The sequence below is a fragment of the Phaethon aethereus genome (genome assembly GCF_964289735.1).
Source record: "Phaethon aethereus genome assembly, chromosome: 35".
NCBI classification, from domain to species: domain Eukaryota; kingdom Metazoa; phylum Chordata; class Aves; order Phaethontiformes; family Phaethontidae; genus Phaethon; species Phaethon aethereus.
This window is the reverse complement of record NC_138611.1, coordinates 108,085-120,206: the sequence shown is the minus strand read 5'-3', so window position 1 is coordinate 120,206 and position 12,122 is coordinate 108,085. Positions and strand designations below refer to the sequence as shown.

Below are 12,122 nucleotides of genomic sequence, written 5' to 3'. Positions count from 1 at the left end.
CTGGTGGAAGAGCACGTGGTGCTGGCACGAGGGGAGGGGAAGACGGTGGTGGGGGTGACGGAGCGCAGGTGCCACAGGGTCAGCGCCGGCCCCCCCCCACACACCTGGGGGGGCGGGGGGGGGTCAGGGGGGGATCCCGCCCCCCCCGCCCCTCCCCCCCCCCTCCCCTCCCCCCCTCACCATCCAGTCGGAATCGGTGGCCAAACACCGGATCCATTTGCCGTTCTGGGGGCGGCTGCACTCCTGGGGGGGGGGGGGACAGGGAGGAATTTAGGGGGGTCCCCGGTATTTTGGGGGGACCCAAAAACGGGGGGAGGAGCCCAAAAGCGGGGGGGGGGGAGGGGGTTAATTCGGGGGGTCCCCCTCCCCCCTCACCTCGTACTTGTGCACCTCGATGACCTGGACCTGGGAGCCGCTGCGGAAGTCTGGGGGAGGGGCGAGGGGGGGGTGTGGGTGGGTGAGGGGGGTGGGGGGCGGGGGGGGGGGGGGGGGGGGCGCGGGGTGGGGGAGGGGCTCACCCCAGAGGCGCACGGTGCCGTCCTCCCCCCCCGACAGGCAGTGGGGGGGCTGCTCCCGCAGCGCCAGGCAGTGCACGTAGTCCCGGTGCCCCCGCAGCTCGTGCTGGGGGGGGGCACCCCTGTCACCCCCCCCCTCCCCCCGGGGGGTCCCCAACCCCCCCCGGGGTCCCCAACCCCCCCCCAGGGTCCCCACCCCCTCCCCGGGGTCCCCACCCCCCCCCCGGGGTCCCCAACCTCTGCCCAAGGTCCCCAACCCCCCCCCGGGGTCCCCAACCCCCCCCCGGGGTCCCCACCCCCTCCCCGGGGTCCCCAACCTCTGCCCAAGGTCCCCAACCCCCCCCGGGGTCCCCAACCCCCCCCGGGGTCCCAAACGTCCCCCCCAGGGTGTCGTGTCCCCCCCCCCCGGGGTCCCAAACGCCCCCCCCAGGGGTCCCCCCCCCCCCCCCCCGGGGTCTCCCCCCCCAAATTCTTCACCCCCTGAAGGTCCCCACCCCCCCCCCCCCCGGGTCTCCCAACCCCCACCCAGGGGTCCCCCACCCCCCCCCAGGGGTGTCCCCCCCCCCCAAAGTTCCCAACCCCCCCCTCGGGTCCCCTCCCCCCCCCCAAATCTTCACCCCCGCCCCCCCCCCGGGGGCACCCAAACTCTAAGGGGGGCCCACAGCACCCACCTTACCCCCCCCTCCCCGTTTGCTGGCCCGCGCCCCCCCCCCCCGCCCCGCGCCCCCCCCAGCCCCCCCTCACGGTGAAGGTTCCCGTCTCCAGGTCCATGACCCGCACGGCCCCATCCCCCCCCGCCAGCACCACCGAATTGTCCTGGGGGGGAGGGGACACACACACACGGGGGGGGGAGGGTCACGGGGGGGTGTGTGTCCCCCCCGCCCCCCCCCGCCCCCCCACACCCCCCCCCCCTCACCCGGGTGTTCAGCTGGAGGCTGTTGATCTCCGGCACCTCCAGGCTGCTCCTGGGGGGGGGAGGGGGACACGACACCCATTTTGGGGGGACCCCGACGTCCCGCAGCCCCCCCAACCCCCCCCCCAGCCCCCCCCCGGGGACACTCACCTGCAGGGGGGGCGGCGGGTCCAGACCTCCCTACAGCCCTGCGGGGGGAGGGAGAAGGGGGTCGGGGGGGGGTCGCCGGGGTGCGGGGGGTCCCGGGTGGGGGTTTTTTTTGGGGGGGTGGGGGGTGCACCCACCTTTTTGCCCAGCTCGGCCCAGGCCCAGGCCTTGATCTCGCCGTCGCTGGCGCTCAGCAGGTGCCGCTCGGTGGAGGCCGCGGCGTAAACCGGGCCGGCGTGGGCTGGGGGAGGGGCGGAGGGTGACGGGGGGGAGGGGCGGAGGGTGACGGGGGGAGGGGCGGAGGGTGACGGGGGGGAGGGGCGGAGGGTGACGGGGGGAGGGGCGGAGGGTGACGGGGGGGAGGGGCGGAGGGTGAAGGCATCCTTGTGAAAGGCACTGGGATCGTCATGAGACATACTGGGAGCCCCAGGAGAGATGCTGGGAGGGGGCAGGGCATACTGGGAGCCCAGTGAGGGATACTGGGAGCCCCAGGAGGGATGCTGGGAGCCCCGGGAGGGATGCCGGGAGGGGGCAGGGCATACTGGGAGCCCCAGGAGGGATGCTGGGAGTCCCGGGAGGGATGCCGGGAGGGGGCAGGGCACACTGGGAGCCCCGGGAGGCCCCGCCGGCCCCCACTCACCCTGGAAGACGCCGAGCGGCCGCTTACTCTCCTCCTTGGCCTCGGCGCTCAGGCGGCCGAGAGGCTGCGGGGGGGGAGACACGGAGAAGCCCCGGGGGAGGCCCTGAAGCGGCCGGGCCGGGCCCGCCGGGGCCGGGGGGGGCCGGGGGGGGCCGGTACCTGAAGACGGCCACCTCGCCGTAGTTGTTGCCCGCCGCCAGTAGCGGCCGCAGGGGGAAGCGCTCTGCGCCAGGACGCTCATATGGAGCAGCTGCCGCGCCCGCCGCACCCCCCCGGGCAACGGGAGCCCCTCGGCAGCGCCGCGGGACGAACCGGCCGCCTCCGCCATGGCAGCGAGCGCGGCGGGAGCTTCCGGCGCCGCGCGATGACGTCTAAAAGGCGGGACGGGTTGGGAGGGGGTGTAGCGCGCATGCGTCCAGCCCCGGGGAGCGCGGTGCACGCCGGGAGTTGTAGTTCGGCCCACAGGCACCGGGGGCGTGGCGCGCATGCGCGGCGGCGCCGGCTGAGGGGCCCGGATGGAGGCCGCGGCCTGCGGAGGGGAGGGGGCCGGGAGCGGAGGGGGGTGAGGCGGGGGGCGGGGGGATATGGGGGGGGGATATGGGGGGGGGGGAGTTGAGGGGGTGGAGGAGGCCTGAAGGGGGCTGGGGGAGCGGGGGATGATGGGATAGGGGAGGACTGGGGAGGGGGAGCAGGGCATGATGGGATATTGGGGGTCTGCGGGGGAACCCCCCCTCCCCCATTCACCTCCCCGCCCCCCCCCCCCAGCTCCCCGCCCCCCCGGCCCCCGCAGCAAGCGCCGCCCCGAGGCCTGCGACTGGTGAGTGGGGCGACTGGGAGGGACTGGGGGGGACTGGGAGCGCCCCGGGGCATGCTGGGACCCTCTAGGCCGTACTGGGAGCCCCCCCCAGTGCCTTGTGGGAGCCCCGGTGCATGCTGGGAACACCCCCCCCGTGCATTGTGGGAGCCCCCCCAGTGCATTGTGGGAGCCTGTAGGCCATACTGGGAACCGCCTAGGCTGTACTGGGAGCCCTTCTAGTGCATTGTGGGAGCCCCGGGGCATGCTGGGAGCCTGTAGGCCATACTGGGGACACCCCCCCCAGTGCATTGTGGGAGCCCCGGTGCACACTGGGAGCCCCCCAGTGCATTGTGGGAGCCTTGGTGCACGCTGGGGGCCTATAGGCCGTACTGGGAGCCCCCTAGGCCGTACTGGGAGCCCCCCAGTGCATTGTGGGAGCCGCGGTGCATGCTGGGACCCCCCCCCCCCCCAGTGCATTGTGGGACCCTGTAGGCCATACTGGGAGTCTCCTAGGCCGTACTGAGAGCCTGTAGGCCGTAGTGGGAGCCCCCCAGTGCATTGTGGGAGCCGCGGTGCATACTGGGAGCCCCCCCCAGTGCATTATGGGAGCCTGTAGGCCGTACTGGGAGCTCCCCAGTGCACGCTGGGAGCCCCCCCCCCCAGTGCATCATGGGAGCCCCGGTGCACGCTGGGAGCCCCCCCAGTGCATCATGGGAGCCCCGGTGCACGCTGGGAGCCCCCTGGCCCCCGCAGGCAGCCGGCCCCCAAGCAGTCGGTGTCGGAGGCGCTGGCGGCCGCTCGGCTCCGGGCGCTCGGGCCCCAGCACGACCACGGCTACAGCGGGAACGGGCTGCCCCCCCGGTACGGGGATCTGGGGGGCCGGGGGGAGCCGTGGGGTGAGGTGTGGGGCTGGGGGGCTCCAGGGGGAACGGGCTGCCCCCCCGGTACGGGGATCTGTGGGGCCGGGGGGAGCCGTGGGGCGAGGTGTGGGACTGGGGCTCCAGGGGGAACGGGCTGCCCCCCCGGTACGGGGATCTGTGGGGCCGGGGGGAGCCGTGGGGCGAGGTGTGGGACTGGGGCTCCAGGGGGAACGGGCTGCCCCCCCGGTACGGGGATCTGTGGGGCCGGGGGGAGCCGTGGGGTGAGGTGTGGGGCTGGGGGGGCTCCAGGGGGAACGGGCTGCCCCCCGGTACGGGGATCTGTGGGGCTGGGGGGGGGGGGGACTCCAGGGGGAAGGGGCTGCCCCCCCGGTACAGGGATCTGTGGGGCTGGGGGGAGCCGTGGGGCGAGGTGTGGGGCTGGGGAGGGCTCCAGGGGGAACGGGCTGTGGGGCTGGAGGTTCTATAGGGTTGGCGGGGGCTATGGGGGGGGCGGGGGGGGGATGTGTTGTTGGGGGGGGAATCTATGGGGCTGGGGGCAGCTGGGGGGGATCTGTGGGGCTGGGGGGGGAATCTGTGGGGCAGGACGGAGGAGCCGGGGGCAGGTGGGGTTGTTGGGGGGAGGTTGTGGGCAGGAGGGAGGGCCGGGGGGCGGGAGGGGGAGCTGGGGCTGTGGGGCAGAGCTGTGGGGCAGGTGGGGGCAGCCCAGCCCCACAACCCCCCCTCTGCCCCCCCCCCCCAGGCCCCCCCATCCCCTGACGCCGCCCCCCGAGTGTGAGCCGCCACCGTGGGGCGCCCCAGATGTCCTGGCCCCCCAACCCCCAATAAACATGGAGACCCCCGGGGGCCTCGGCGTCCACTTGGGGGGCTGGGCCCCCCCCACCCCATAGGCAGCCGCAGGGGGGGGCAGGGGGGCACGACCTATGGCGCGGGAACCCCGGTGGGGTTTTGGGGCACCCAGACCCCCCCCCCGTCACCCCACTGCACCCCCCAACCCTCCCGCCCCACAGCGAGCCCCCGAGTCCCCCCACCCCACCCCCCCGCCCCCCCCACAGGCAACTTGGGGGGCAGCAAAGAGCCTTTAATGCCGCACGAGGAATCGGGGGGGCCCCCCCGCGCCCCCCAAGTGTGGGGCTCAGCCGTAGAGCTGGAAGTCGACGCGGGCGCAGTCGTAGAAGGGGCCGGGGGCTGCACCCGCCGGCACCGCGCCCCCCCCCGGAAGTACCCCTGGGCCGCCCACTCCTGGGGGGGGACGGGGGGGGTCAGGGGGGCACCCCCAACCCCCCCCGGCACCCCCCCAACCCCCCCCGGCACCCCCCTCCCCCCCCCCCGGCCCCCCCGCCCCCAAATTGTCCCGCCCCTCCCCCCCACACCCCCCGCCCCTCCCCCTACACCCCCGCCCCCCCAAATCGCCCCCCCGAGACCCCTAAATCCCCCCCCAGCCCCCCAAATCCTCCCAGAGCCCCCCACTCCGCCCGCTGCCCCCCAACCCTCCCCTTTTGCCCCCCCCCCCCCCCGAGACCCCCAATTTCTGGGGGGCAGCTCCTTGGCCCCTCCCCCCGTTTCGGGGTGCCCCTCCCCCCCGTTTCGGGTGCCCCCCACCTGCATCTGGGCGCTGCTGAAGGGCCGTAGAGGCGGGGGTCGCCCCCCCCCTCCCACCTGTACTCCCACAGCACCTCGGGGGGCGGCCCCCCCCCTGCGCCGGGCGGGGGGGAGGGGTCAGCCCCCGCCCCTCCCCCCGCGCCCCCACCTCCCCCACCCCACCCCCCCGGCACCCCAACCCCCTCCCCCCAAGGACTCGCAGCCGCCCCCCAATCCCCACCCCCCACATCGCCGCCCCACCCCCCCAATCCCCTCCCCCTCCCCCCGCCCGAGCCCTGCCCCTCCCCCAAATCCCTCCTAAGTCCTGCCGCCCCGCCCCCAAACTCCCCTCAGTCCCTTCCCCCACCCCCGAAATGCCCCAAGCCCCCACCCCCCACATCCCCCCATCCCCCACCCCAACACTCCCCCAAATCCCCCCGCAAACCCCCTCCCCCTCACACCCCCGCCCCGCCCCTCCCCCCTCACCTTCTTCCCCCTCCCCCTCTCCTTCCTCCTGCTGCTTCTCCTCCTCCTCCTCGGGGGCGAAGATGTCGAGGGCGGGGCTGGCGGCGCGGGGGGTGGGGGAGGGGGCGGGGGTGGGGGAGGGGCGCCCCTCCCCCAGCGCGCGCCGCAGCCGCCCCTCCAGCCCCTCCCGCGTCTCCTGGAAGACCCCCAGGAGCCCGCGGGCCACCAGCCCGTCGGCCAGCCCGGCCAGCGCCTCCAGCTGGGGGGGAGGGGGCGCCCGCCGCCCGCCCCTCCCCCCGCGCCCCTCCCCCCGCCGCTGCCCCGCCCCCCCCCAGCGCCGCAGGGCGCCCCCCACCGTCTCGCCGGGGCGCAGCAGCTCCAGCGCCCCCCGCAGCAGGGTGGGGAGGGGCGGCGGCGCCGCCTCCGCGTCGCCGTCGGCGTCGCCGCCCGCGTCATCGCCGCGCGCCGCCGGCGGGGGGAGGGGGCGCGGCGCGATCTCCATCTGCGCGGGGGGAGGGGGAAGGATTGGGGGGGGGCTGGGGGGCTGCTCACGCCCACCCGTCCCCCCAAACGTCGCCCTCCCCCATCCCCCCCGCGTGCCCCCCATCCCCCACACCACTTCCCGCACTCCCCCGCACCCCCTCCCCCATAAACCCGCCCCTCCCCCACGCCCCCATCAACCCACCCCCTCCCCCATCCCCCCTGCCCCCTCCCCCACACACCCCCCAACCCCGCCCTCATTCCCCCCCACCCATCCCCTCCCCCACCTCCTTCCCCCCCCACCCATCCCCTCCCCCCCTTCCCCCTCCCCCACCTCCTTCCCCCTCCCCCCTCGCCCGGCGCCCCTCCCCCACCCAGTCGAGGCTCTCCAGCCAGCGGTCGGGGGGGGGGCCCCGGGGGCGGGGGTGGGGCACGAAGCCCCCCCAGGGATCAAACCGCCCCTCCCCCAGCTCCTCCGTCAGGTTGAAGGGGGTGAAGCGCTCCCGCCCCTCCCCCACCGGCGCCGGCCCCGCCTCCTCGCCTGGGGGGGAGGGGAGAGGGGGGAGGGGTCAGCACCCCAAAACACCCACGGCAACCCCATAGCCCCCCCCCGCCCCATAGGCCCCATAGCCCCCCACGCGCCCCACAGCCCCTAGAGCTGCCCCATAGATCCCACAGCTCCCCCCACAGCCCCCTAAGTGCCCCACAGCTGCCCCACAGCCCCCCACAGCCCCTATAGCTGCCCCATAGAGCCCACGGCTACTCCACAGCTGCCCCATAGGCCCTAGAGCCGCCCCATAGAGCCCACAGCTGCCCCGCAGCCACCCCCCAGCCCCTATAGCTGCCCCATAGATCCCACAGCCCCCCCACAGCTCCCCCCACAGCCACCCCACAGCCTCTATAGCTGCCCCATAGAGCCCATGGCCACCCCACAGCTGCCCCACAGGCCTTAGAGCCCCCCCATAGAGCCCAGAGCTGCCCCATAGAGCCCACAGCCGCCCCACAGCCCCCATAGCTGCCCCATAGGTCCCCACGGCCGCCCCCCAGGGCGCTCACCCTCCACGCCGTGGGGCGCCAGCAGGTCGTACTTGCCGCAGCCTTCGTCCTCCTCCTCCTCCTCCTCCTCGTCCTCCTCGTCGCTGTCCAGTGACGGCTTCCCCGAGAACCGGCTCCCCGGGCCCCCCACGGCCACCGCCGCCGCCTGCGCGACCCACGGCTGCCCCACGGCCGCCCCACGGAACCCCCCAGGCCCGACCCACGGCCGCCCCAGGCACCCCATGGGCCCCTATAGGCCCCCCACGGCCGCCCCACACGTCCCCGGGCAGCCCACAGTCCCCTGTCACTGCCCCATAAGTGTCCCCCGGCCGCCCCACACCACCCCAGGCACCCCATGGGCCCCTATAGCCCTCCCCCAGCTCTGCCCCGGCCGCCCCACACCTCTGTAGGCACCTCATGGGCCCCTATAGCCCCCCCCAGCTGCCCCACACCTCTGTGGGCACCCCATGGGCCCCTATAGCCCCCCCCAGCTGCCCCACACCTCTGTGGGCACTCCACGGGCCGCTATAGCCCCCCCACGGCTGCCCCACACATCCCCGGGCAGCCCACGGTCCCCTATAACTGCCCCATAAGTGCCACACGGACGCCGCACACTACCCCAAACACCCTATGGGCCCCTATAGCCCCTCCATGGCCCCCTATAGCCCCCCCCGCCCTGCCCCGGCCACCCCACACCACCCCAGGCACCCCATGGCCCCCTATAGCCGCCCCACACACCCCATGGGCCCCTATAGCCGCCCCACGGCCACCCCACGCACCCCATGGCCCCCTATAGCCGCCCCACGGCCGCCCCACGCACCCCATGGCCCCCTATAGCCGCCCCAGGCACCCCATGGCCCCCTATAGCCGCCCCACGGCCACCCCAGGCACCCCATAGGCCCCTATAGCCACCCCAGGCACCCCATAGGCCCCTATAGCCACCCCACGCACCCCATGGGCCCCTATAGCCGCCCCACGGCCACCCCACGCACCCCATGGGCCCCTATAGCCGCCCCACGGCCACCCCACGCACCCCATGGGCCCCTATAGCCGCCCCACGGCGCTCACCCTCTTGCGGGGGGGGAGGGGCTCCTCCTCCCCCTCCCCCTCGAGGTCCTCGAAGGTCACTTTGCGCTTGGCCATGGGGCTGGGGGAGGGGCTCGTCAGCGCCCGCCGGACACAGCCCCCGTCACCGGCCCCAATTAACCCCAATTAACGGCCTCATCAGCCCTAATCAACCCCATTAATCCTTTATTAGCTGTAGTTAACCCCCATTAACCCTGTTATCAGCGCTAATTAACAGTTATCAGCCCTAATTAACCCCATTTAACCGTTTATCAGCCCCAATTAGCCCCAATTAACACTTTATCGCTTTTAATTAACCCAAATCAACGCCGCTATCTGCTCTTAACAGTAACTAATCTCTTATCAGCCTAAATTAACCTTAATTAAGCTTATTATAAGCCCCAATTAGATTTTTAACAACCCCAATTAAGCACTACTTTACGCTATTTGAGCCTTTATCAACCCCAATTAACATCAATTAGTTCCTTATCAGCCGCAACCAAGGAAATTGCTGAGCCTCATTAACTCCAATTATTCTCTTATTAGCCTCAATTAATCACTTATCAGCTCTAATTAACACAAATTAATCCTATTATCGACCACAATCACCCAAATTAACACTTTATCAGCCGCCATTATCGCCAATTAATGCCGTATCACCCCATTAATCCCCATTAATGCCTTATCAGCTTTAATTAACCCTAATTAACCCCATTATTGGCCCTAATTAACCCCTTTAACCCCTTCTCAGCTCTAATAATCCCCAGTTCACCCCGTTATCGGTCCTAATCGACCCCAATTAGCCCCGCCCCCGTTACCAGCCCTAATTAACGCTAATTAACCCCCGCTCACCCCCCGTTCCCGGCCCCAATCACCCCCCCCGGCGCCCCGACCCCCCTCATTAACGGCCCCAATTAAACCCCGCCGCCAGCAACACTAATTACCCCCGCGGAGGCACTAATTAGGCCCCAGCCCCCCCCCCCGCCATTAACGGCCCCTAATTAGCGCCGTTCCCCGCCCCCCCCTTAACCCCCGGGCTCATTAGCGCCCCCCGCGCGCCTCATTTGCATATGCAGATCGCGCCCCCCCCCCCCCACCCCACCCCGGGCCGGCGCGCGCGCTCACCCCGCCGGTGGCTGCGGCGCGGGGTCACTTCCGGGCGGAAGTGACGTCATCAGCGGGCGCCGGGAGGGGGCGGGCGGCGCTTAAAGGGGCCGCGGCCCAATTCCCGGATTCCCGCCCCGCCCCCCCCAAGCACGAGGCGGGGCCGCGGCTTTTTTTTGCCTTTTTTGACCCAAAAGTGACCGGGGGGGGAGGGGGGGGGAGGGGCGGGGCCATCCCGTTAAATAAGCGCGGGGGGAGGGGGAGGGGCCCAGGCATCCGCGGAGCTGTCAATCAGTCGGGAGCTGTCAATCAATCGATCGGCACGGGGCGTCAAGGGGCGGCGGAGCGTCAGTGGGGGGAGCTGTCAATCAAACGGAGCCGTCAATCAAATTGAACTGTCAATCAAACGGAGCCGTCAATCAAACGGAGCCGTCAATCAAACGGAGCTGTCAATCAAACGGAGCCGTCAATCAAACAGAGCCATCAATCAGGGGCAGGCCGGAGTGTCAATCAAGGGTGGGCTGTCAATCAATCAATCAATCACTCAATCACGGGCTGCCAATCCGTCAATCGATCAAGCGGCGTCAATCGGAGCTCGACCAGCGGGTCCTTCCCAGGCAGCTGTCAATCAAAGGGGGCTGTCAATCAAAGGCTGCCCATCATGACGTCTGATAGGAGCTGTCAATCAATGGCTGGCTGGCATGTCAAACCCTAAACGGGCTGTCAATCAAGGCAGTAAAGTGGGCTGTCAATCACTCAAGGCAGCTGTCAATCACCCGGGATGGCTGTCAGTCACTCGGGACAGCCATCAGTCACTCAGGGCAGCTGTCAGTCAATCACTCGGGACAGCTGTCAATCATCCGGGATGGCCGTCAGTCACTCAGAGCACATGTCAATCACTCGGGGCAGCTGTCAATCACTCGGGGCAGCTGTCAATCACCCCTGGAACGGCTGTCAATCACTCAGGACAGCTGTCAATCACTCCTGGAACAGCTGTCAATCACTCCTGGAATGGCTGTCAATCACTCCTGGAACAGCTGTCAATCGCTCCTGGAACAGCTGTCAATCACTCAGGGCAGCTGTCAATCACTCGGGGCAGCTGTCAATCACTCGGGGCAGCTATCAATCACTCCTGGAACAGCTGTCAATCACTCGGGGCAGCTGTCAATCACTCGGGGCAGCTGTCAATCACTCCTGGAACAGCTGTCAATCACTCAGGGCAGCTGTCAATCACTCGGGGCAGCTGTCAATCACTCCTGGAACAGCTGTCAATCACTCAGGGCAGCTGTCAATCGCTCCTGGAACAGCTGTCAATCACTCAGGGCAGCTGTCAATCACCCGGGATGGCTGTCAGTCACTCGGGACAGCCATCAGTCACTCAGGGCAGCTGTCAGTCAATCACTCGGCACGGCTGTCAATCACTCGGGACAGCTGTCAATCATCCGGGATGGCCGTCAGTCACTCAGAGCACATGTCAATCACTCGGGGCAGCTGTCAATCACTCCTGGAACAGCTGTCAATCACTCAGGATAGCTGTCAATCACTCCTGGAACAGCTGTCAATCACTCGGGGCAGCTGTCAATCACTCCTGGAATGGCTGTCAATCACTCAGGGCAGCCGTCAATCACTCAGGGCAGCTGTCAATCACTCCTGGAACAGCTGTCAATCACTCAGGGCAGCTGTCAATCGCTCCTGGAACAGCTGTCAATCACTCAGGGCAGCTGTCAGTCACCCGGACGGCCGCCCCCCCCTCACCTGCGCTCAGAAGTAGGTGTCCTGGAGGCCGGGGGGGTCCCGCCGCCCCGCGGGGGGGGGCTCCTGCCGCCGCCGCTCTTCCTCCTCCTCCTCCTCCTCCCCCCGCGCCCCCCCCCCGCCCCCCCCGCCCCCCGCCCGCCGCAGCCGGTAGCGCCCCAGCAGCCCCCGCGCCCCCCCCTCCCCCGCCCGCGCCGCGGCCCCCTCCCCCTCCTCCCCCCGGCCCCCCCCGGCTACGGGCGGGGGGGCTTCGCCCCCCGGCGGGGGGGCCCCCGCTTTCGGGACGGGGCCGTCCCCCCCGCCCCCCCGGGGGTCCCCGCGCCGCCGCCGCTCCTGCAGGATGGCGCGGGCCCCGTGCAGGCGGGGGGGGGGCGGCCGCTGCAGCTCCCCCCGCGTCTCGCGCCAGCGCCGCAGCTGCGCCCCGCTCTCGCGCTCCAGCAGCGCCTCCGTCACCGGCACCGACGTCACCTGCGGGGGCGCCGCGTCACCCCCCCGCGTCACCCCCCCGCGTCACCCCGGCCGCGTCACCCCCCCGCGTCACCCCCCCGCGTCACCCCCCCGCGTCACCCCCCCGCGTCACCCCCCCGCGTCACCCCCCCCGCGTCACCCCCGCCGCGTCACCCCCCCGCGTCACCCCCCCGCGTCACCCCCCCGCGTCACCCCCCGCCGCGTCACCCCCCGCCGCGTCACCCCCGCCGCGTCACCCCCCCCGCGTCACCCCCGCCGCGTCACCCCCCAGACCCCCCACGTC

The 12,122-nt window shown here is 71.4% G+C and overlaps 1 protein-coding gene across 1 annotated transcript in view; it reads right to left on the bottom strand.

The window, feature by feature from the left end:
* THOC6 (THO complex subunit 6) overlaps positions 1-2,543 on the bottom strand; it is a gene marked incomplete at both ends in the record, with an annotated part of 3,014 nt that extends 471 nt beyond the window's left edge. The window contains 13 exon segments of the mRNA XM_082012318.1: positions 16-35; positions 38-104; positions 181-243; positions 376-425; positions 519-621; positions 1,260-1,331; positions 1,432-1,480; positions 1,579-1,616; positions 1,713-1,816; positions 2,216-2,269; positions 2,272-2,279; positions 2,375-2,414; positions 2,417-2,543. Coding sequence (XP_081868444.1) covers positions 16-35; positions 38-104; positions 181-243; positions 376-425; positions 519-621; positions 1,260-1,331; positions 1,432-1,480; positions 1,579-1,616; positions 1,713-1,816; positions 2,216-2,269; positions 2,272-2,279; positions 2,375-2,414; positions 2,417-2,543 — 795 coding nt within the window.
* Positions 2,544-12,122: the final 9,579 nt, after the last annotated feature.